At 35.4% G+C, this 25,473-nt stretch overlaps 1 protein-coding gene across 2 annotated transcripts in view; it reads left to right on the top strand.

Moving 5' to 3' along the window:
- Window positions 1-9,473: 9,473 nt before the first annotated feature.
- Window positions 9,474-25,473, top strand: part of LOC131166826 (kinesin-like protein KIN-UA) — a 69,310-nt gene continuing 53,310 nt past the window's right edge. The window contains exons 1-3 of one of the 2 annotated variants that reach the window (XM_058125413.1): window positions 9,474-10,068; window positions 24,424-24,524; window positions 24,682-24,804. In XM_058125413.1, the coding sequence (XP_057981396.1) occupies window positions 9,885-10,068; window positions 24,424-24,524; window positions 24,682-24,804 (408 nt within the window). In that variant the 5' untranslated portion in view covers window positions 9,474-9,884. The remainder of the gene's footprint in view (window positions 10,069-24,423; window positions 24,525-24,681; window positions 24,805-25,473) is intronic. The other variant, XM_058125414.1, reaches the window with a different exon arrangement.

The following is a 25,473-nucleotide window of genomic DNA, read 5'->3' as shown; positions in this document are numbered from 1 at the left end:
ACAAAACCCTGTATATATGAAATTTCTTCTTCAATATGATGTTCAATATAAAATCCAATTACTCTTTCCAAACTTCAAAATTCAAATAAACTCTTAAGTTAATTTATCTTTGAGGTGTTTAGCCAAGTAACGTACTCCTGTATGGTTTCCACAAAGAATGGTTCAACCAACGTACTTCCTTTCGATTTCCACAACCCAAATCAAAATCAAACTTTAAGATTTACTTGATTTCCAAATATACATAGTTTATATGATTTTAAATTTAAACCATCCACGCAATTTAAATATGTACTGAAAATAAAGAATAGGGAAAGAGAGAGTGAAACAGAGATTTTTTCAAAGTTCAGCTTATACCCAGCCTATGTCCTCGCCTTTTACAAACCACCAAAGGATTCACTAAACATGTTTCTTTAACGGGCGGAACAATACCTTTACCACACTCATTGGGTAAGGCTAGAGCCCGCCTTCTCCAAACGATATCCCCTCATCCGGTCACTCCTTAACTAGGCTAGAGCTCGCCTCTCTAAGCAATATCCCCTTACTTAGCCAACGATCCAAACAACCCTTGGAATCGTCAATCTATAGGATACAAATCAAATACGTGCGTACAAATAATGCTCACACAAAGAGCTAATTATTACACTTTAGAAACTAATATACAAAATATCAAAAGAATGAAGTAAGAAGCTCAATTTAAAAATCACCGGTTTACTTCTCTTTGATGAGGATCAATAACTTAAATCAAATACTTCAGAGAAGTTTTAAAAGTTTAGAGATTTCTCAAAAATTTTGCAGCAATTCAGAGCTTTAGAACAAATAGTAAGAAGCTTTGAGTGAAAGAGATCTTGAAAGAATTTTCAATGTTTGGTGTATTTTGATTTTCATAAACCATGTATATATAGGCTTCAAAAACACTTTCATTCATGCTCCCCAAGTTTACTTGGAGTGCCCCCAAAGTTTTCAAAAATATTAGGGCGTAAGTCAATTAGATTTGAAAAAGAGAAGTTTGAAAAATCTGCCCATTGCCGTACTTCGGTTGCCTGAAGTGCAACCTCAGTAGCCTAGAGTAGGTTCAGGAGCTTGAAGACACAGGGTCAGGCGCCTGAAGATACACTGCCTATTTGATTTTCTTCACCAAAAATCTTCGGTTGCCTGAGGATTTAACCTCAGTCGCCGGACAGTACAAAATCACTTTCTTTCTTTCTTTTTCAAAGATATTTTTGTTTTCTTACTTTTGAAAAACATTTTCTGGGGTATTAAATTAAAGTCTCTAAGTCCATCTTTATCCCCTAATGAGCTTTATTTCGTTCACAATGACATTTTTAACTTTGAAGTACTTACATGAAGATTTCCTAACAATATAAACATTTCTTGTTCTTTGAAACTTCAATATCATCTTGAAGCTTTAGGTTCATTTCATCTTCAGATGTCTTTGTGCTTCCCGGTTTGATTACTTCATGACACACCATACACCTTTAAGCTTGTTGGTGATCTTTCAAAGCTTTGTTGAGTTTGGCTTTTTCAGATTCTTGAAAACATCATTACTTGAACACATAATGTCATTAACCTTTTCTTCATTTGTTATCATCGAAACAAGAGGTGAAAGCCTTGTTAGGCTGACATATTCTCTAAAAATCTTTGAAACCCTACTTGTGGTTGAAATATATTTACATATTGTTTTAAAGATTGATTGGTAATACACTTTTGCATTAGACTGCTTATTGACATTAGATTGAGTGTTATTGCACATATTTGCACTGGGCTTATAGTTCTATCATTTGACATGCGTTGATTATGGGTTGTGTGTATTGGTACATAACCTTCTTGTATTAGAAGAACATATCATTGTACAAAATATTTTATTTAATTATCTGTTGCATTCCCAACGTATGGTCGGAAGAGGGAGACTAGCCCTGTGAATAGTCTCGGCTTGGTTCAAACCCGGTTAAGAGAACTAGGTGCACCATCCTAATAAAGGTATTGTTCCACCCGTGAAGTGAGCAACTAGTGGAATCTTCGGGCTTGCGAGTTAGAGGTGGGGATGTAGACAGTATTGACTGAACTCCGATAACATAATGTGTGTGCAATTTATATTTCTATAATTTATTTACTTAAATGTGTATGTTACTTTTAATAGTCTGTAAATGCTGCGCATGAATTAATTTCCGCACTTTATATTTATCTGTATGTTTGGGATTGCATAGACAGAACCTAAGTTGTGAAAAACTGTTTGTGGAACTAGAATCAACTTATGAAGTTTTAAATACCCAATTCACCCCATCTCTTGGGAATACACCAATTCCAACACACACACACACACACACACACACACACACACACACACATATATATATATATATGTTAATATATTATATTATAATATTATATTATTTAATTAATAATTATTATTTAATTAATTATTTTAATTTATTTTTAAATTTTAATTAATTTTTAATTAATTAAATAAAATTTTTTTTTAAATCACTATATTACATCCTAGTAGGAGTGGCAGAGGACGGTCTGATGCGTCCGGATGACCCATGCTTTACTTGGTATAGGTCCATCACACGACACGTCATTGACAGGACCGCTGTTGTATATCTAGGTCTCGTAAGAAAACTTTAACCCACATTTACTTTTGTTATGTACACGTTACGATCTACATGTGTTAACCAATTTTTTTCGTATCTAGTTGGTTGACATACTACATGAGGTAGATCATGTAACGCCCCGGTCCTTTATACGAACCAAGAGTGCTACTACACATGTGGAATATCTGTATCTGATAAACATACATAAACAACCCGCCCTAAATAGGGACAAACATGTGTATCTCATAAATATCTATATTCATGCACAGCGGAAAATATATACATTCCCATTCAGGGTTCTATTAGACATATACCAGAGTTTTATCCTTTTAGTACATAAGATTCATGCTTAAAACATAAACATATTACATCCTCCTACATTCTACCAGGCTAACAACCCAATACTATTACAAAAAATTACGTCCACTAACAAGACTATACGCACCCAAGTCCCTCTAGAAGAACTAGGATTGACGTCCTGTAGGACCTAAAACAGAGGTTGTAAGATTGGGGTGAGACACTTCTCGGTAAGGTGGAAGATATTACAATAGCACGTGTGTAACACCCCGACCCCGAGGGGCCTGGGATATTAACTTTTTACTACTAATTTACAGCGGAAGCAAATAAACTCAATTTTTATTAAACCAGAGCACTAATATTCCATATTACAATCATTTATTTCAAAAGAAGGAAAATTACACAAACATAAATATCTGAAACCATACTAATATTTCTAATCAATCTTTATTTTTCTAATCCCCCACCCGCATGCTTGCTAAGCCTGATTCCCGACATGTCCTTCAGAGTTATCTGAAATAAAATATGATTGGGATGAGACGACGCTCAGTAAGTAAATAAGATTATTATTAGTGTGTGGCCAAAATGAGTTTTTAAAGAATTTCGTAAAACAATAATGAATACTATAACTTCAAGATTTCTTTTAGAATAAACATAAATTTAACAATTTCTGCATAAAACTTTTGTCATCAATTTCAACAGTAAATTTTTAAATCATATACTATAACTGCTATTAAACTTTTAACTTTAAAACTGTAAAAATATTTAATGATAAACATACATATACTTTTCCTTATACGTTTTCCTTAGATCGTCATATAAGCACCAAAATGATCCTTTTCACGTAAACTTACACTTTTCCTTCAAATTATCAGTAACTTTGTACACGTAATTAAATATGTATAAACATATATTGTAAAAACCACCCTTAGGCCTGTTTGCCGTAAGTCATGTTTACCCCCATGACTGGGTTGTGCGGTCCAAAGACTGGACTTAGCTGGCTGGCCGACCAAACTAAATCAACGTACGTAAACTTTAAGTGAGATTTTCCTTATTAAGTCCTGGACTTAAACCAGGTGTGCACTCAGGAGAAATCCACTAACATAAATAACCACTCTGTAAACAGTGTGGGTGCACTCTGATCCGTATAAACTTTAAGCTGCGGTACCGAGCATCTGTAACTTTGAACTTTCGTTGCCATAAGGGGTTTTAAAATCATCTTATTATAATTTATGCAATTTAAAAATAATATCGTGAAAATCTCATCTTTACTCATATTTTCATAAAAATGCAACGTAGAAATAAACTCATGCCACACAATTTTTGTGTTAAAATATATAGAATTTTATTTTTAAATAGAAAGAAATGCTAAAAATTTACCCGAGAAGATTGGAACATTTCTTAACCCAAATATAGATGCAAGTATATTAAAGATAGAACTGGTATAATTAAATATGCGTAAAAATAAACTCATAGAAATTTTGTGGAACTAAGTAACATAATTAAAATTTACGTACAAAATAAACTCGGGTATGAATTTAAAATAAAAAGAAACTAACATAATCAAAATTTACTTACTTTCTTCTTTTACCGTGTGCTACGAACACAATAATTATCTTTAAGAAATGAGATCGGAAAAAGTGGGTGATTGAGAACTTACTCAAAATTCTCACTCCATCACAAATTCTTTCACTCACTAATCCTTCTCTTCCTTAGAAAATTGTTGTGAAAAATGAAGGTTGAGAGCTCCCTATTTATAGGAAAATTTTGGGGAAAAAATGGAATTTATAAAAGTGTGGGGAGATGGGTGAAATTATAATTTTTTTAAAATTAAAGAATGGGCAAGGGATGGGCAAGGTATGGGTTGAGTATGGGATGGGGATGGAGGCCATGTGGGAGTGCTTGCCACCATTCCCATTAAATAAATTTTTAATTAATCACTTACCTAATTAATTAATCAATTGGTTAATTAATTATTATTTTTTTTTCTAATCATTATTATCATTATTATTATCATTGTTATTAATTTTAAACTACTTTTAGTATTTATTTATTTTATTATTTATTTTTTGAATAAGAATAAAATTTGAATTTTGAAAACTCAAGTGGGCCCCACATGGTCTTGTGGGCCCCACACAACTTCGAGACCCGAATGGATCCTACGTAACTCGAATAACTCTTATACGATTTTATGCATCCTACATAACTTTGAGACTTGTGAAAACCTCCATACGGCTTCGGGACTCATGTGGGCCCCACACAGTCTTGTGGGCCCCGCATAGGATACCTATATTATTATTATTTTATCATATATTTCTACAAATTATATCAGTTAAAACATTATTTTATGTACTTATTTACGTATATAAACAGTGTCTTGTGGCTCCGGGACTCATGTGGACCCCACATAGTCTTGTGGGCCCCACATATGATACCTATATTATTATTATCTTATTATGTATTTCTACAAATTATGTCTGTCAAAACACTATTTTATGTATATATATACTTATTTACGTGTACAAATAGTGTCTATCCTGTTTATCCTATGAAATTCCATTTTGACCAGGCTGACCTCCAGGGAGCGACTGAGCCGCAATGGTCTCTGAGCACTCGCTAAGACAAGGTCTTTCTTAGGCATCAAACATGGAATCAAGGATCCTACAGAAAAACACTTCTGTATTGATATTAACTTAATGACTATTTTTATTATTTTATTATTATTGTACTTTAATCATATATATATATTTTTGGGTCATCACAACGTGACTATATGAGTTTACTCCAGTTAAAAACAGTTGCACAATATTACACACATAGTACAGTACTATCAGAGATGTATAAACATAATACGACATCATTACATGCGAGAGTCCCCGAGGTTAGGGTAGGGTACAAGCTCATACGCTATACGATTCCCTCCACACGGTACTCAACCATGTGACTTTGCCCATTTTAGTTTTTAAATCATGTATATGAAAATTTGGGATAATGACCAGCTTTGGAACTTTCATAAATATGCCTAATTACCCCGTGGCACGGGTTGTGCACTGATAACTCTGACAGGGCCCTGTTCATGCAGGCACTGTCAAGTATCATATATATAGTCCGACTGCCCCACCTGGTCCATTATTTCACTAGTGGCCCCATTCACTCCTACAAGCCGACTATCTCGATACCTATATCGATTCATATGTGTGGTTGCATTGTACCTCAACTAGCAACGGAACCGCGCCTTTGGCTATTTAAAGCCTCAGATAAACTGGAGTATCTTTCAACTCTTTCGAAGTATCTTTCAACTTCTTTGGAGTGTCTTTCAACTCCTTTAGTAACAAGTTGTGGTCCCAATTAATCATATATATAATTTACAGTAAAACATAACAACCTATGTAGTTCCAGTATTTTCACAACCGTAATCATGCAATCTTTCATACATTTTTCTTTTTTGTCAGTCAGTGGTGTTAATCGACAAACGCTCTCGGTTCAACCCCTTTTTACATAATAAGCTCGGTGGTTAACCGACACCTATTTTCCACATTTCTAGATAATAGAATGGAATTCCAGTTTTCATAGTCCATTCACAAATATAACAGTTCCGTATGTTCCAGTTCATATCACATGTCACGTTTGTTTTGTCAAAAACTTCTTTAATCAGTGTATAATTCGAAAAATACCATTTGGATCGTAAACACGGGTATCAAGCAGTTCCTACCTTAGTTTTACAGCAGTTAAAGTAGTTTTAGAAAATTTGGAGTTTATATACAAAAACCCCTATTTTTGCCAAAAACCATAAAATCGTAAGAAATAACATTTATACCGGGTAAAATTTTACAGATAAGTAGTCAAAATGTGCAGTAAAACATAATCTAGCTTTCTAGTAGCTCAGTTTTCTAAAAATACTAATGTAAACAAATTTCTTTACCTTAATCCCGAAAACAGAAAAACGAACGGATCGATCCAAAATAATGACCTGGAATCCCCGAAACCTAGCAACGAAAGACCATTACTTCACTATAATCTTGACCACTACATAACTACCGAATCAAAAACGAAATCGGATCCTTACCTTAATTTTAGGAAAAAACTCGAAAATCCTCAGATCAAAAATTTGATTCGCTATAACTGTAGAGATTCTCCTCCTAATCCACGTAGTGATGTTAGATTTTTTATTCTGGCAAAGGACGACACGGAATCCTAGAGAGAGAGAGAGGGTTAGTTTGAGTTCTAAAGAGAGAGAGAGAGAGAGAGAGAGAGAGAGAGAGAGAGAGAGAGAGAGAGAGAGAATGGAATAAATAGCAAGGAAGAAAAGGATATTCTATTTATAACTAGGTTGACCCGGCCAACCTCGTCGACGAGTCGGAATTCTTGTCAACAAGCCGAAGAAGGTCGCTCGTGGCTGAGAGGGTGATCTCGTCGACGAGCCTGAGATTTCAGAATCTCTGAAAAATCCCTTGGTAACTCCTCGTCAATGAGCCCCGACGTCCCCTCGCCGAGCTACAAAAGAAATCTCGTCGACAAGAAATGGAGCCGCGTTGACAAGCTCTATTGTTTTATCCTTTTTTAATTTTCCTTCTCTTTTCTTTATTTATTTTCCGGATTCAGGTACCTATAGATTATATCTCTCTAGATCCCGAAATCCATAGGTTAATGAGTGCTGAATTGGACCTTGTCCACGAGGATGGCTGATGGATCCCTACACCTCGATCTGATGTACCTGCACGAGGAGGTTGACCAGTTCCAGTATGCGGAGGTCGAGCAGCTCCAGTAGGAGGACGACATGCTTCCTTCAGTCATCCATTAAGTCCCACCTCCTCGCCACTGGTTGTACAGACGGAGTACGTGTTCGGTCCGTTAGCACCTTATCCGCCTTTGTCTAGAGATGATATTGCGGGACCATCCAATAGACCGGCCGACGCCTCTTCTAACTCTGCTGCCACCCCTTTGATGTCATTTTTATTGGACGACATTTTCGATGGGGAGGAGGTCGATGCACCCACTATGCCACTTCGTTTTCGTCCAGATACATCATATCAGTTTTCTCCCCGTGCGCTTCGCATTGATGATGATTATACAGTACCTCTTGACGAAGATGATCCACAGATATAACGACGATGGGACAGGATACTTGATGCAGATGACCAGCAGGGAGAGGGCAGACGCAGACGACAGCCATCCCGACCCCGGAGACGACCTCGCTGCGGCACTGAGTAGTATAACATTATGTTTATTTCACTTGTATAGCATTTATTATTTTCATTTCATTTATATAGCATCGTTGTATTATTTATGTATAATTGTGAATGTTTATTTATTTTCCCTAACATGTATATGTGAATGAAAGTTGTGCATGAGAGTTTAGAATAAAACACAATGTTATCACCTATCATACAAGCAATTCTCCTATTATACAAGCAATTCTACTTTTTTAAAAAAAAATATAAACTAAGAAAAACCTTAAAATCAAACATTGACTTCTATTTTTTTAAGAATAGTATTAAAAACAAATTAAATGATAAACAAAGAATTTACAATGAATTATCACTTTGCATGTTTTAAAATTGAGAAACATAACTTTGAAACAAAATATCAAAGCACACGACTTGAAAACTGTCGAGTTAGTAAATAACTTTAAAAATTGAGCAAATTAAAATACAATAATCAAGAGCTTGTGAAAAATATAGTCAAATTATTTTTATATTTTAATTAAAATATGAGACATGTCAAAATGAAAATGCTCCTAAATAATCCTAATAGGTTGAGGTAGTGAATCAATAAAAGAAAAGAGAAAAACAAAAAGTAGCATTTAAAATTTTTCTACGATAGAGAACATTTGTTGGACTTTTTCATTTGATGTTGAGAGTAACTGAATTAACAATGTCAACTATTGAATTGAGACCAACCGATTGTAAATAAGTTCATTGATTAGAGTGGGTGAAATTTAAAACCAAAATAAAAGCATGTGTTTCCATGTACATTCATCCATATTTTCATAATGCTCTCTCACCATAGCTGTAATTTTTTTCAATATGTAAAAAAAAAAGAAAAAAATTTCTTCAAAAGAGTGACACTAAAATTTAAGGTCAACATTTAAAATTTTTAATTATATTAAAATAAAATTTATTTTTAATAATATGAGATATGGTTTCTAAATTTATTATTCAAATGAATCTTCAGGATAAAAAAGTAAAGTCCATTATATGTGCGTGTATATATTTCAAGACATCCAAATGAAATTTAAAAAAATCAAAACCAGCAATTGCTAACAAACTGATTGATGCATGACAAATCTCGCATAACCAATATGCGAGATTAAAATGACCACAACTATCAGGTTTTGATGTGTGGCAAATCCTACAGTTTGGCGCTGTGAGATTACGTCAGCCTCAAAACGAGAAAATTTTTGTCAAATGAAGATTTATTAAATATTTTATTTTAAAATAATAATAAAATGGGGAAAAAACTCGACACTGCTTTACTTAGGCGTCCCATCCATAATGGCGAGTGGGGGCCTTAGGGCCATAATTTGAGTTTGACCAATGGAGGGGCTTTTCTATTTTAAATGAAAAATGACTCAGATTCTAACCCGAGTTTGAATGCGTACGTGATGGTGATGGGGATGTGGTGATCGTATTCGGAGCAGAGTCGGAGACCCGCTTCAGCCCCTCGCTGCGTCTATTCCTCCCATTCTTGTGCCCACCCCACAATCATCTCTCTCTCTCTCTCTCTCTCTGCTTTTTGTTCGAACTTGGAGCCCCGCGGAACCCTCTCTACAGTCGGACGCATTCTAGCTCACTACCTCTCCTCTCTCTCTCTCTCTCTCTCTCTCTCTCTCTCTCTATGCATTTTGTTTGAACTTTGAACTGTGATCCATCCTAGTTCAAGTCCATACTTCCGTCATTGTCCATCTCCTTCTCGCCGATTTGTTTTGGTTTTTGTGCCGCTGCAATTTTGTGTTGTTTCGATGGTGGGACGGGGTTAGCGCGGAAGAAGCAAGCAATGGCTTCCAGTGCTCACAGGAATGGGGTCCAAAAGGGGACTGTGAAGCTGGATCGGGCTGCTACTCTCTCCAGTCTCAAGTCATCTTCCTTCAAATCCAAGCTCCCTCCACCTTCCAATGTCCGCCGCAGCAGCCCTGCCTCTCTCGGCGCCGTTGCCTCGACCGCAAGAGATGACGATGGAGGTGTGCTCACTGACCATCCGTTTCTGTTCAAATTTACTGCACAATGTGATCTGTGTTTAACACTTGGATACTTGATGAAAATATTTCGAGTTTAAGAAATTGATGTTGCTGCATTAATGGTTTGATTTGTCTGTTTAACTACACCTTTTTCTTCTATTATTAAAGTTAATGCTTCAAAGATGTGTGACGAGTCTTGCACATGCGCTGATTGAAAATTATTTAGGTGACTCGTGTAGAATTTATTTTCTTCTTCTTCTTCTTCTTCCTTCCCTCCTCCTTTTTCTTCCTCTCCCCCCCCCCCCCCTCTTTTTAAATACAACTTTTTTGTGCTCCCTTTACTTGGTGGGAAAATGCAGGAACATGAAAGAACTTGTAATGAATAAATAATAAATTTTATATTGTTTGGGAGTTGGGCAAACTAATATCCCAACTTAAATGTATCGTGCTTAAAATTTAGCATTGTTGATGCGAGTAGTCAGTGAATCTAATTTTTTCATTTTGTTCCGCAAATACATTACTTTTCCCTTATTTTTGGGCGGGAAAGTGGATAAGGGCCATATTGTTAAATTTCTGTCAATTCAAAGCGCCAGTTATTTGAGCCAGTGCAAGAGTTCAAAAATGCCAAATTTGAAAATACTTGATATTCAGGTTCCTCTAGAGTGATTATGTTTTTTTTAGGAGGAATTAAGCTCATCTATCACAAATCAGAATACAGAACTTCCAGCAAGGACCAAGACTGCCTTCAACGGATAGCTGCCAATAGACCAGAAGACTGCCTTCAGATAGCTGCCAATATACCAGAACTCAGAAGGCTTCCATCAGATAATCGAAAACCACCCTCATATTCTAAAAATTCATATCCTTTTAGACTAGGGGACACAGTTTTAACATCATAAACATAATCAGCAATTCCAATAATTAGTTATTCCACCTTATCATTTATTAATGACTTTCCCTTTTCCACTCTTTCCAATGTGGATAGTATTAGTGTGTACTCTAGTGCATCCCGCACAAGCGCGCGCGCATGTGGCGTAGGTTATATGGCGCTAGTGGCGCATTTAGTTGGCGCACAAGCACATACTACTTTACACGCTTGTATCGTTGTGAGATTGTGACTGTTGATAATGATTGGATGACTTATGCCTGGTGCGACCAAGTCGACACCTGGTGTGATTTCAGAAATCTTCTTCGTGAATGAACGTATGTAATCTTTTGGAAAAGGTATAATTCTGTCTATTTAAAGACAGAATTAACTCCACGAAATACATAGAAATTTCATCATTCTCTCATTCTCTTTCTCACATAAAATTTCCACAACTTATATCTTCTTCAAATTTGGGTTTTGTTTTCTGCAGAAATAGAATTCCAGAAATTTATTTCAGATTCTTCTAAGGTTGGTTGTGATCAGTTTTCATTTATGTATAATGCAAACTGATATTAGATTATATTTTGGGTTTCATTGTATCTTGGAAACGTATTTGCTGACTCAATACACACCAATCTGCTGGAGGCAAATAACGTTTTAAGGAAAACGACATTGTAACGTGCCTTGAAGCATTTTCTGTTTTGCAGCATTTTCTCTATTTAATACTTACAATCTTAAAATGTTATTTTGAAAATGGCTGGTTCTTCAACCTCGAGGGAATTCGCTGCGGATTTCGTCAAACTTGAACGATTTGATGGAAGCAATTTCTGGCGTAGATGCACTTTCTTCTTGTGGGTCTCAAAGTGGTGTATGTTCTGATCACCCCCAAACTTGCTGTGAATGAGAATGAGACTTTGACTCAAGGACGTGCAAGGTTAAAATGGGAACAAGATGATTAGATATGCAAAGGCCACATTTGCAATTCAATATCATACAATCTGTTCTATCTGTATCAGAATATGGCAACTGCAAAAGAATTGTGGGATGCATTTGAGGCTAAGTATCTCGCAGATGATGTGACTAGTAAGAAATTTCTGACTTGAAAATTTTGAATTATACATGCATGATAGTAGGCCTGTTGTAGAGCAATTTCATGAAAATATGCACATCTTTAACCAATTTAATCAACATAATATGAAAATAGATGAATGTATTTCTGTTTCGTCTATTATTGATAAGTTACCTCCATCTTGGAAAGATGTTAGAAAATCTTTGAAGCACAGGAAGGATGATATATCTCTTGAACAATTGGGCTAACATTTCCAAATTGAAGAAGTCTTTAGGCAAAACCAGAAAGGTACAGAGGAGCATACTTCCAAAGTGCTTATGATGGAAGAAGGAAGCAATTCTAAACAACCCCAACATCCCAAAAAAGGGAATCTGAAGAGGAAGTTCAATTCTGTCAAGAATCAAAATGAAAAGGAAAGGCTCATGTTTCCATTGTGGAAAACCTGGACACTACAAAAACGAGTGTCGTCTTCTAAAGAAAAAGCAAGATGGAACAAACTCTAACAAATTTGTGGCTATGATTTCTGAAATCAATGCTATTGAAGATGATTGTGCATGGTGGATTGACTCAAGTGCAACAAGACATGTTTGCAAAGACAAGAGTTCATTCTCAAAGTATGAACCGGTGGAAAATGACAATGTTCTCTACATAGGAAATTCGTCCACTGCTGTAGTCAAAGGCAAAGGAGATGTTACTTTTGAATTTACTTCTGGAAAAAGTTTAACTCTCACTGATGTTTACCATGTACCAGAAATTAGGAAGAATTTAGTTTCTGGAAGCCTACTTAATAAGTTTGGCTTTAAGTTAGTGTTTGAATCTAACAAATTTGTACTCTCCAAGGGTGGAGTCTTTGTGGAAAAAGGCTATATGTATGAGGGTATGTTTATACTCTACAACAAAACGGAGTGGCAAAAAGGAAAAACCGAACATTGGTTGAAATGGTCAATGCCATGATGTCAAATTCAGGACTAAGTAGTGGTTATTGGGGTGAAGCCTTACTAATTGCTTGTCGTATATTAAACAGAGTTCCTTTTAAGAGGACTAAGACTTCTCCATATGAGTTATGAAAAAAAAAGAAAGCCTAATTTAAAATATCTTAAGATTTGGGGTTGTAGAACAATTGTAAGGCTTCCCGAACCTAAGATAAGGAAATTAGGTGAGCAAGGAATAAAATGTGTATTCCTTGGCTATGCTGAACATAGCAAAGCTTATAGATTCTTGCTGATTGAACCAAATGATTCTATAGGAATTAATTCAGTGATAGAATCCAGAGATGCAGAATTCTATGAATATAAGTTCACTTCCATACAAAAGGTTAGTGATCAAAATATATCAGTGGAGACTTTGAAACCACTTCATACTAGTGGTGAACCTTCTAAACCTAGTGAACCTAGGAGGAGTAAGAGAAGGAGAACAACAAAGCCTTTTGGACTAGACTTCATAATCTACCTAGTAGAAGGTACTAGAGAATCACACTTTAGACAAGCTATAATTTCTCCAAGTGTGGAGTCAGATCCTCTTAGTTATGGAGAGGCAATGAAGTCTCAAGATGCTGCATTTTTGAAAGAAGCTATAAATGATGAAATGGATTCTATGGTTCAAAACCAATAGGTTGTAAATGGATCTTCAAAAAGAAAATGAAGGTAGATTGAACAATTGACGAATTCAAAGCAAGGTTAGTAGCTAAAGGCTTTACACAAAAGGAAGGCATAGACTACTTTGATACTTATGCTCCAGTTGCTAGGATTGCAAATATAAGAGTCTTGCTTGCCTTAGCTTCCATCTACAAGTTTGAAATCCATCAAGTGGATGTAAAAATTGCATTCTTGAATTGAGAATTGGATGAAGAAATTTACATGGAATAACCTGAAGGGTTTATCATGCCTGGAAATGAATCTAAAGTATGTAAGTTGGTTAAGTCTCTTTATGGACTTAAACAAGCCCCTAAACAGTGGCATGAAAAATTTGACCAAGTTAATCTTTCTAATGGCTTTAGGATACATGAATCTGATAAATGTGTATATAGTCAGTTCAATAGAAATAAATGTGTAATTATTTGCTTATATGTTGATGATATGTTAATTTTTGGTGCTGATATTGAAAGTGTTGAAAGTGCTAAGAAACTTTTGTCATCTAGTTTTGATATGAAGGATATGGGTAATGTAGATGTGATTCTGGGTATTAGAATAATTAGAAACAATGATAAATTGATTCTCACCCAATCACACTATATTGAAAAGATACTGAAAAAATTTAATCACTATGACTGCAAATCTGTTAGCACACCTTTTGATGGAAATTTGAAATTATATCCTAACACTGGTAGAGTAGTAAATCAGTTAGAATATGCTAGAGTTATTGGTTGCTTGATGTATGCTATGACTTCTACTAGACTTGATATTGCATTTGCTGTAGGTAAACTTAGTAGATATACTAGTAATCCTGGTGATATTAATTGGCATGCTATATATAGAGTGTTAAAGTATTTGAAAAATACTATGGATTATGGCATACATTATGAAGGATATCCTACTATTTTAGAAGGATTCATAGATGCCAGTTGGATCACTGATTGTAATGATCATACATCAACCAGTGGGTGGATATTCACCCTTGGTGGAGGAGCTATCTCCTGGGGTTCAAAGAAGCAAAGCTTTATAATAGATTCCACTATGGCATCAGTATTTATGGCTTTAGCTTCTTGTAGCAAAGAGGCAAAATGGCTTAGGAATTTGCTATTAGAAATTCCAATTTGGCCAAAGCCTATGCCACCTATATCTTTGCATTGGGACAGTGAGGCAACTTTGTCACTGGCATATAGTAATATATATAATGGTAAATCCAGAGATATTGGCCTAAGACATAGTTATGTGAGGTAGTTAATTATTAATGGTGTAATTACCATAAATTTTGTGAAATCAAGCCTAAATTTGGCTGATCCATTAACAAAAGGACTTGCAAGAGACATGGTCTAGAAAACATCAAAGGGGATGGGACTTAATTCCATAACCCTGTAGTGATTGGAAGCACTAAAATGTATATGTGTCACATAATCCATCCCAAGAAAAATAGTGCTTTGTACTTGTAATGTGGAAAAGGTGAAGGTTGAGCTTAAGCTCTTAATAGGATTATAACAGGTTCTATGAGGTACTTTAATTACAGGGGTACCTTTGATAAACCTACCTATATGAGTGTTTGAAGTGGTGCCTCTTCCTATGAGAAATGGATTTATCTCCAGAGCACTTATTAAACTGGGATATAGATGCAAGGCCAATCCACACGTTGGCTTTTGGTAACACCCAAAGATCTGATAATTTATGTTTGATATGTATCCGGTTAATCAAAAGAGGATAGCTAGTTCAAAGTTCGTCTACTATGTAATCCTGATTAACTTTGATACGTATTCACTAAGTGAAGGTTCAAGTTCTAAAATAAATTTTCTCTAATATGAATAAATTGTTTTTCATCGATATTTGAAAATGGTGAGGAAATGTTGAAATATTTTCTAAAATATATTTAATACTATGTGGGTTTGTCCCAGATTGGAAAGAGTGGAAAAGGAAAAGTCATTAATAAATGATAAGGTGGAATAATCTCTTAAAGTTGGTTAAGAGATAGTGCTAGTGTGTACTCTAGTGCACCATAGAATGGTGCTTTGCCCCGTCTGCATGCGCACATGCGCGCGCGCGCGTACGTGGCGTAGGCTATAAGGCGCTAATGGCGCATTTAGTTGGCGCACACGCACTTAGCACTTTGCACGCTTGGATTGTTGCGAGATCGTGATCGTTGATCATGATTAGATGGCTTAAAATTAATCTTATATTTTTATAAGATCAAGTGGTGTGATATGAACCGTATAAATAATCTAACGGTCATAATAATTGACTTTCTAGAATGTCTCGACCCGGGTGCGACCAGGAGACCTTGGAAGTGCGGTTAGGTCTTTTGAACATGAAGAAATAATTGGTTTTCAGGAATGTGTCGACCAAGGCTCGACTAGGGCGTGACTAGGTCAATGCCTGGTGTGACCAGGTCGACACTTGGTGCGATTTCAGAAATCTGCTTCGCGAATGAACAGATGTAATCGTTTGGAAAAGGTATACTTCTGTCTATTTAAAGACAGAATTAACTCCACGAAATACATAGAAATTTAATCATTCTCTCCTTCTCTTTCTCACATAAAATTTCCACAACTTACATCTTCTTTAAATCTGGGTTTTGTTTTTTGCAGAAATTTCAAATTCTTTTAAGGGTGTTTGTGATTATTTTTTATTTATGTATAATGCAAACTGATATCATATTATATTCTGGGCTTCATTGTATCCTGGAAACGTATTTGCTGACTCAATACACACCGATTTGGTAGGGGCAAATAACATTTTAAGGAAAATGACATTGTAACGTACCTTGAAGCATTTTCTATTCTGCAGCTTTTTCTTTTTTTAATACTTACACATTGTTGGCCCACAACCTAACAGCTTAAGCTTTTAGGTAAATTCGTAATTTAACATAGAATTATAGTTGTTTGCCGGGAGGTCCTGGGTTCTAGTCTTGTTGCTAGTGTTTATTGTGTGGTATTTGAAAAAATTATTGTATTCCCTGTAAAGGGTTAATGTCTGTTTGTCTCTCCATGTGGTATTGGGCTGCATGTGCGAAGGAGTATTAAAGCTTGATATATATTGTTGGTCCACAACCTAACACCTTAAGCCTTTAGACAAAGTGGTTGTCTAATGCACAAATTAGGTTACCAAGTTAAGTTGTATCATCTTTAGATGGAAACATCTTGTGAGACCATGAATCTAGATAAGGGAAAGGCCATTTCAAAGAAAAAGAATCTAGAAGGCTGCTGTTGAAGGATGCCATTTACACATGAGTTCTTTTGAGTATATAATGTCTTATGTGTGAAGAAGCTTAACTAACGCTTTTGACTTGACCCTATTTTTCCAAAGTGCCTCTTCTTATAATTATATCCATTCATGTGAAAGTTTTGTCATTTGAGTCTTTTTTTTTTTTTTTGTTTCCTTTATCCATAAAATAAAGTTATTAAATGGGCATCAAGGGGATGCCAACCCAGAGTAACAGAGTCATTCCTCCTGCAGGATGTCACAAAAATTTAAAATTACATTATGATCATTCACTACATTCCTGCTATGCCAGCCAAAAAACCGTAGTAATCCTCTGCTCTTTACTAGTCTGTAGATGCGTAAGAGAGTTTTTGAAAACTCTGCTGTTTCTTTCTTTCCAAGCACACCAGGAAATTGCAAGAGGGATAAGGGACAAAGCCTTTCTCTTCTCCTTGGTTGCCCAAATCCTCTTCCATGCCCAGAGCTCCCCTCCCACCGAGCTAGCAGGAACCATCTTTGACCCTGTTCTATAGTTAAAATTTTCTGGATGACTGGCTTAGCAGTTTTTAAGTGTTAGCAGCCACTAATTGGATTGAATTTTAGTTTTTTGCTTATGAAATTATCTCTGTCATAATTTAGTAATTGGAGAACAGGAAGTTTATTTGAGAGGAAGCTGCTTGATTTCCAAGTAAAGAGATGAAGGAAAATTTGATACAAGATGAGACTGCCTCGGATAATTTTGTACAAGTTACTAAACATGATGAAGCAAAAGAAGACACTGCTTAGAAGTTGTGAGCCTGGATAAAAGGTTTTCTACAAGGGAGGTGAAGACCAAAGCAGGCAAATCAAACAAGAGATCTCTAATCTCATTTTTAAATCAGCATAGGTATTTTGTTATGGTAGAGCAGTAGTAAGATTTATGTTTGCTATTTCAAATAATTGGGAAGAGAATTTGTGCATCAACATTTTATTATTTTGGGGGCAATAATAAAAAGTAGAGACATGCGTCCAGCCTCAGAAAGTTGTGAATATGAATTGTGCTACTGGTTATTGCTGCCACTGCTGCAGCTGCTGCTGATTACTGAACTGTTACTTGGTTTGGCTCTTTAGGAGTGAGATCAATCAGGCAGCTTGTATGTATTGGCATGGGGTGATGGAAAGGAAAAGGATAGTGATATTCATTAATGTGTTTGGTTTTCTGAAGGATAATGGAAGAAAAGGGAAATCAATTTTCCCTCCCGCAGGTGTTTCTTTCCAATTTTGACCGGAATTTGGAAAGAAAAAATGCCTCTCTATTTGTCTTCCACTGCCAATTTTTCTTCTACGCAAAGGATTATCACAACTTCCCCCCATTTCCCTTGTGCTCTTTCCATTCCCTCCCGCTTCATTCAAAACAAAGTGAGGGCTAGTTTCCTTCCAGTACAAGGTATGTACCTATTATGAGGATTAATGAAAAAGTTTATGGAAAATAAGAGATTTGCATGTGGTTCCATTGATGTAGAGGAAGCCTTTGATAGGTATGTTGGGAAGTCCTATGGTGGGTTCTAAGAAAGAAGGGAATAGGTAGGAGGCATATAGATGTTATTAAGGATTTATACAATGGGATAATGACTAGTGTTAGGACTGCAGAGGGGGGGGGGGGGCGCGCTAGGGAATTTCCAATCACACTACATGTACATCAAGGGTTTTCCTTGGAGTCCTTATCTTTTGCTTTAGTTAGGGATGAACATTCTAGATATATCCAAAAAGAGGTTTCAATGTTGTCTTGGTTGATGAAACTACAAGTGGAATAGAATCTACCGTGGAATTATTATTATTATTATTATTATTTTTTTGATAGAGGCTGCAGAATATAGAGGTTTTAGAAAAAGTAAAGCAGGTAGAATACATGGAATGCATTTTTAGTTATTCTAGGAGGAATAATGGAGAGTATGTTAAAACTTGATGGTTGTGAAATTCCCAGTACCGGAAAATCTATTATGCAAGTTGAAGGAGAAAATTGAAGAAGGCGTGATACATAACGAGTTAAATCAGATTGGATATGCGGAGAAGCGCTTCGGCCATGCCATATGACTGTAGAATATCTTTAAAATTAAAAGGATTATGATGATAATAAACTTGGCTATGTTATATGTATTAGAATGCTGGGAAATTAATAGACACCATATCCAAAAAGTAAAGGCTTTGAAAGTGAGAATGTTAAGATGGATGAGCTGTATAATTCCAAAAGCTAGAGTAAGGAATATACACATTTGTCACAAGAATAGTTGTTATAATCGTACGATTTGAATCAAATAGGCAACAAATCGATTTGAATCGTTGTGGGAATCAAGTTTAGAGCTGAATCGAAGGTGAATCGAGCAATTCAGACGGTGAATCGAGCGTTTCAAACAGTGAATTGATGAATTGAATCTAATTGCACGATTCAATTGATTTTTGTCTCTTGTGGCACGTGCATATCCGATTGCTTTAAAGGTCAGTAAAAACCCAATTTTACCCCTATTTTTTTCACGATTTTGTTAGTTTTGCCCTTTACGTAGCTTCTGTCCCAAACATGAGAAGAAACAAGACCTTTTTGGCCTTCCCATCAGCACCCCTCTGTTCTCTCTTCAACTATTCCTCTGTGCTCTGCTTCTGCCATTTAGATTGAGCTTTGAAGGACTGCCAGTCTTCTCATCTATTGTTCTGTTTTGCCATAGAAGAAAGACAAGAGAACCAGAAGAGGGGCTGGTTGCTCTTTGTACCATTGAAGAACCAGTTGGCAATTGCATTTCTTGTGATAGGGGAGAAGCCGAGAAGACTCTGTGCTGATAGGTTATTAATAACTTTACTTGGTTTCCTTCCTTCCATTTTTTATTCATTTTTTTTAATATCTTAATTAGTTTTCTTTACACTTTTAATTTACATTTTGTCTTTTCTACTTATTTTAGTTGTTAAAGTTTTAAAGAAAGCCTATACATTAAAAAATGATATTTTTTTTTTCTCATAGAAGACAGTAAAGTTCAAATCTTTATTGTTTTTTATGACACTTTCTCTTAAAATATAGTCTTAAAAGCCACAAAGCTCAATTTTTTTATTTATATTTTCTTGTCTTGAATGATTGAATCATTCTCTTATTTTTTTAAAAAATGCATGCACTTGTTAAATACTTAAAATGTTAAATAGATTGCATTTCCATCAATTATTCAACAAATAATAGTTTATTATGATGGATTATTCACTATTGAACTTTGTGATACTTAATAATATTCAGTTTTTCATTAATCATTATAGTATTATTCTTATATTATATTATATATTAATATACAAAATATAGAGTTATAACTTATAATAATTTAGTAACTAAGTGTTAAGTAATGCAGTTATACTATCTTTAGTTATTTCTTACTCTTTTTGAATATGTTATTCACTGTTTATTTGAAGGTTAAAAAATGAAATATGACTTGGAAAGTTTGTGCATATTTGAGTGCTAAGAGTGTTGAAAGATGGCTTCTAGTTCAAGTGCTATGTCTAGAAAAAATACTTCCAACACAAAGAGTGAAGATCCTACATGGGATCATTGTCCCCGAATCAATGATAATAGGATGCACTTGAAGTGCAACTATTGTGGGCTTGAAAGATGGGGGACATAATTAGAATGAAGCATCATTTTGCAGGGGATCATGGTAATGTTGCTCCTTGTAAAAAGTGTCCACAAGAGGTGAGGGAAAAATTTGTGAATCTTTTGGAAGGAGTAAAGCAAAAGAATATTGACCACGAAAAAGAAATTTTTTTATGAAGGGTTCGGAGAACAAGAAGTTCAAATTACAGGAGGACAAAGTCGAGGCGCCATGGATGCTTTTGTAAGTAAGGGCAAAGGAGTAAAGGGCAAAGGGTTTAAGCAACAAACCTTGAATGCATTGGTGAAAAATGGGGAGCTGGTGGTTCAAAGCATTTGCCGGTTTTCATATGGACATGCTTTACCATTCAACTTGGTGAAGAGTCCATTATTTGCATCAATGATGAAGATGGTTGGGGAATATGGAAAGGGATTGACGCTCCCTAAGTTATCGCAAGGCTAGAGTCACATTTTTGAAGAAAGAATTTGATATTGTCAAACAAATTATGGAAAAATATGAGAAAGAATGGGTAAATACCAGATGTACGTTGATGTCGGATGGATGCACCGACACAAAATAAAGGCATCTCACAAATTTTCTTGTTTACAGCCCTAGTGGCATGGTTTTTCTCAAATCAATAAACACTTCAAGGGTGGTGAAGGATGCTTATAAATTGTATGAATTGCTTGACTCATTAGTGGAAGATATTGGAGGGGAAAATGTGGTTCAAGTGGTGACGTATAGTGCCTTGGCTTATGTAGGTGGCAATGAGTTGCTAATGGAGAAGAGGAAACATATATTTTTGTCTCCACGTGCAGCCCATTGCATTGACTTAATTTTGCATGATATTGGAGATTTGCCTATTTTTCATTATACAATTCAAAAGGCTAAGGAGGTGTGTGTCTTCATTTATTGACACATATGGGTGCTTTACTTGTTTAGATAGTTTTCTAGAAAAAAAAAAAAATGAAGAGAGTTGGGGTTACAAGGTTTGCTACATCTTTTCTCACATTGAAGAGTTTTGATGAAAACAAACTTGCTCTTCGAGCCATGTTTGCATCAGAGGAGTGGGCCATGCATCTAAGAAAGTAGATGCCATATTATTGTATGATGATAAGTTTTGGAAAGCAATAAAGTATTGTTTGAAGTGTGTGAGCCCACTTGTGAAAGTTCTAAGGCTTGTTGATGGTGATGCAAAACCTGCAATGGGGCATGTATATGAAGCCATGTATAGAGCAAAAGAACAAATTGCCCAAAACTTTAATCATCAAAAAGCCAAGTATGATCATATTTGGAGCATCATTGATACTTGATGGGACTTGCAACTCCATAGGCCCCTTCATGCAGGAGGATATTTCCTTAATCCAATGGAAGTTACATTTTCCAAAAACTAAATCAATTTGATAACATGTTATGTGAGCGGTAATCCTAGTATCTATGCATTTATCTTTATCACTTCTTTAATTTGTAGGTTCCAATATAGTGATGGCTTTAATGCGGACATGGAAGTCAAAATTATATAACACTATTGAAAAAATTTATCTGGATGTTGAAACAAGGATCAAGATTGATCAACAATTGGAAAAGTTCAAAAAGTTGAAGAGATGTTTGGCTTAAGCATGGCTATTCTAACAAGAGACAAGACACAACTTGGTATTATATCAGTCTGATAGTTGCCAACTTGTCTTTATGATAATTTTTTTATTGTTTAGTTTTTTGTTTTTGGTTCATAACCAAAAATACGATATGATGTTATTCATTTGTTATGATCATATGCATAGCTTTATGGTGGTAGGGTTATGGAGAGGAGTACAAGGAGCTTCAAAGACTTGCAATACGAGTCCTTAGCCTCACATGTAGTGCCATGGGATGTGAGAGAAATTGGAGCACATTTGTTTATGTCCACTCCAAAAGAAGGAACCGATTGGTCCAGCAATGACTAAATGCTCTTATGTTTGTTAAGTACAAATTGTACAATATTCAACTAGGGCGAAGGCAAATGAGGAGGCAACAAAGTGGTGAGACATATGATCCAATTTGTTTATTAGATGCGGAATTAGATGGAATTAGACGATGAATGGATTGTTGAAAAGGAAGGTCTATGTTTACTAGATGACATTTCATGGATGAATGCCAATGAGTGCTTCAAAGATAATGGTAGAGGTGGAAACAACAAGAAAAGAAAGAGAGGTATGAGTTGTATGTCTTTAAATTTGTTGCTCTATAAGTAATTAGTTTATGAATGGAGGATGGAGCTTTAAAAATAATTGACTTGTTTTAATAATTTTATAATGTCATATGATAATGTAGGACCAAGGAACCTGAGATTTGATTGTAGAGGAAAAGGAAAAAATGTTGAAGAAGATGACATTGAACTAATTGATGAAGAGGAAGGAGATGAAGAAGAAGAGGAAAAAGAAGAGATGATTGCGGTAGACGATGAAGATGATGACGACAATGATGACGACGATGATCTTGCATTAGGGGAATGGGATGATGAATGATGATGCACTACATCCCACATTAGTAGTCTATATTCTATCGTAGATGATTTAGAGTTTAGTGTGTTTTGTTTTACGAATATGAGGTGTGGGCTTCTAGATTCCTTTTTTTTTTTGAAGATGACATCTCATAACACATGTTAGACGTATAGTTTTGTGCCAAACTACCGTAACTTGGTACTTAATAGAGATGGGATGGATAGATCATGGAATATCTTTTTGTATTTGACTAGTTTTTCCTTTATATAAATATATGTAGAGTTAAATAGATCATGGTAGGATTCATACCTACAAAACCTGCTTCAACGGGGTTGTTCCAGTTAAGAACATGATTGATCTATATTTATTGAAATTTCAATGTGTTTTTCTATTTTATTTTGTTGTATTGTGGTAGACAGTGAAGATGATGATGACAATGATGATCTTGCATTAGGGGAATGGGATGATGAATGATGATGCATTACATCCCACGTTAGTAGTCTATATTCTATCATAGATGATTTAGAGTTTAATTTGTTTTGTTTTATGAATATGAGGTGTGGGCTTCTAGATTCCTTTTTGTTTTTGAAGATGACTCCACATAACACATGTTAGACGTATAGTTTTGTGGCAAACTACCGTAACTTGATACTTGATAGAGATGGGATGGATAGATCATGGAATATCTTTTTGTATTTGACTAGTTTTTCCTTTATATAAATATATGTAAAGTTAAATAGATCATGGTAGGATTCATACCTACAAAACTTGCTTCAATGGGGTTGTTCCAGTTAAGAACATGATTGATCTATATTTATTGAAATTTCAATGTATTTTGCTATTTTATTTTGTTGTACATTAGTGCATGCCATTTGGAATAAATTTTTAAAATTTTGTATTGAATCTTACGATTCAATTCGAATCTCGATTCACGATTCACTAAATTGGAATTTCGATTCACGATTCGAATCTCGAGTTGAAAACTATGGTCATAAGCTGGGCATAGCACTTGTAGAAAATAAGATAAAGAAAGAGTGGCTAAAATGGATTGGGCACTTGCAACATAGACTAAGTAGCATTCCAACAGGAAGAGTGATTTAGTTGTTGTTAGGGGTAGTAGGGGGAGGAATGGTAGACTTAAAATATCTTGGGCTGAGATCATGAGCAAGGATATGGCATCACTCTAACTTTCTGAGGATATTGCCGTATATTGTGCAGAATGTTAAAAATGGTCCATTTATTTGATTCTTCCTAGTGGGACTTGAGGCTTGGTTGTTTTTGTTGTTGTTATGATGGGTTCATTTGATCATTACAAGTCACAGAGATTGGAAGATTTGCACTAATTTTATTTTTGGAGGAGCAATCTTGACAATGCTTTAGTTTTGGCTTTTGGAAATGCAGTGGTATTTAGACGTATTTAATGCTACATTAAATTATCTGATCTTTGTTTTGGAAACTTCTTCTCTATTTTTCATGTTGTTTTGGTGGATCTGTACAGTTCCTGGAAGAGTTCGAGTGGCTGTAAGATTGCGACCCCAAAATGCAGAGGAGTTGGTGGTAGATGCAGATTTTGCTGATTGTGTAGAGTTACAGCCAGAGGTGTTGTTAATTTTTTTGTTCTTTCTATCTGTGGGTTTACATGCCTATCCTTAAAGTTAGATTTACTTTGGTTGTTTCATGTTTGCTTTGACATGTTTCTTACTGTAGATTAACTGTAGTAACATAATATTTCGCTTTTGGTGTTCCTCTGCAACAGCTTAAAAGGTTAAAACTTCGGAAAAACAATTGGGACTCTGACACCTATGAATTTGATGAGGTGCTAACTGAACTTGCATCACAAAAACGTGTCTATGAAGTTGTTGCGAAACCTGTTGTGGAGGTGTGTCCTGTCTGGGTATATTAATATGTATTATTTCATTTTTGCATTCAGCTGATATCTTCTAATGACCCTTGACACATATTTTCTGTGTGCAACTGATTATTTCTGTTAGACTATTTTTTTATTTGTATACTTTAGCCTATGCAGCTATTGCAGCCTTTATGAATTATGACAAGCCTCGTTGAAACTCTATAATTGCTTTTCCACTTTTTATTTGAGATTAATCACAACTATGACTTGCATCACTTCAAGGAGATTATGGGGCATCTGGGGGACTGGATTGTTGGAGATTTTAATTGCAGGCATTTTTTTTTTTTCCATTTGTTGACTCCATCATCAAGTAAAATTTTCCATTTATTTAAAGAATGTTAAACCTTTCCTTTTGTGGGTAAACTTTTAGTCTTAAACTTGACAAGCAGCAACCTCATCATCTTTCTTTTTGTTGTCAAGGTTGTTTTTTTTTTTAATCATATGTTTACTCCACCGTATGTAAAATTTCCCATATAGACTGGTTGTGGTCCGCCCCTTCCCTGGTCCCTGCATACGTGGGAGCTTTGTGCACCGGGCTGCCCTTCTTATTTTTATTTTAATTTAAAAAATTGGGAGTATTTCCCTTTGTGGGTTAATTTTTTGTATTAAACTTGGAAAGCAGCTAGCCAGCAGCCTCAT

The sequence above is a fragment of the Malania oleifera genome, chromosome 10 (genome assembly GCF_029873635.1).
Source record: "Malania oleifera isolate guangnan ecotype guangnan chromosome 10, ASM2987363v1, whole genome shotgun sequence".
NCBI lineage: Eukaryota > Viridiplantae > Streptophyta > Magnoliopsida > Santalales > Ximeniaceae > Malania > Malania oleifera.
Note: the sequence above shows the minus strand (reverse complement) of the source record. Positions and strands in the feature narration are given on the sequence as shown.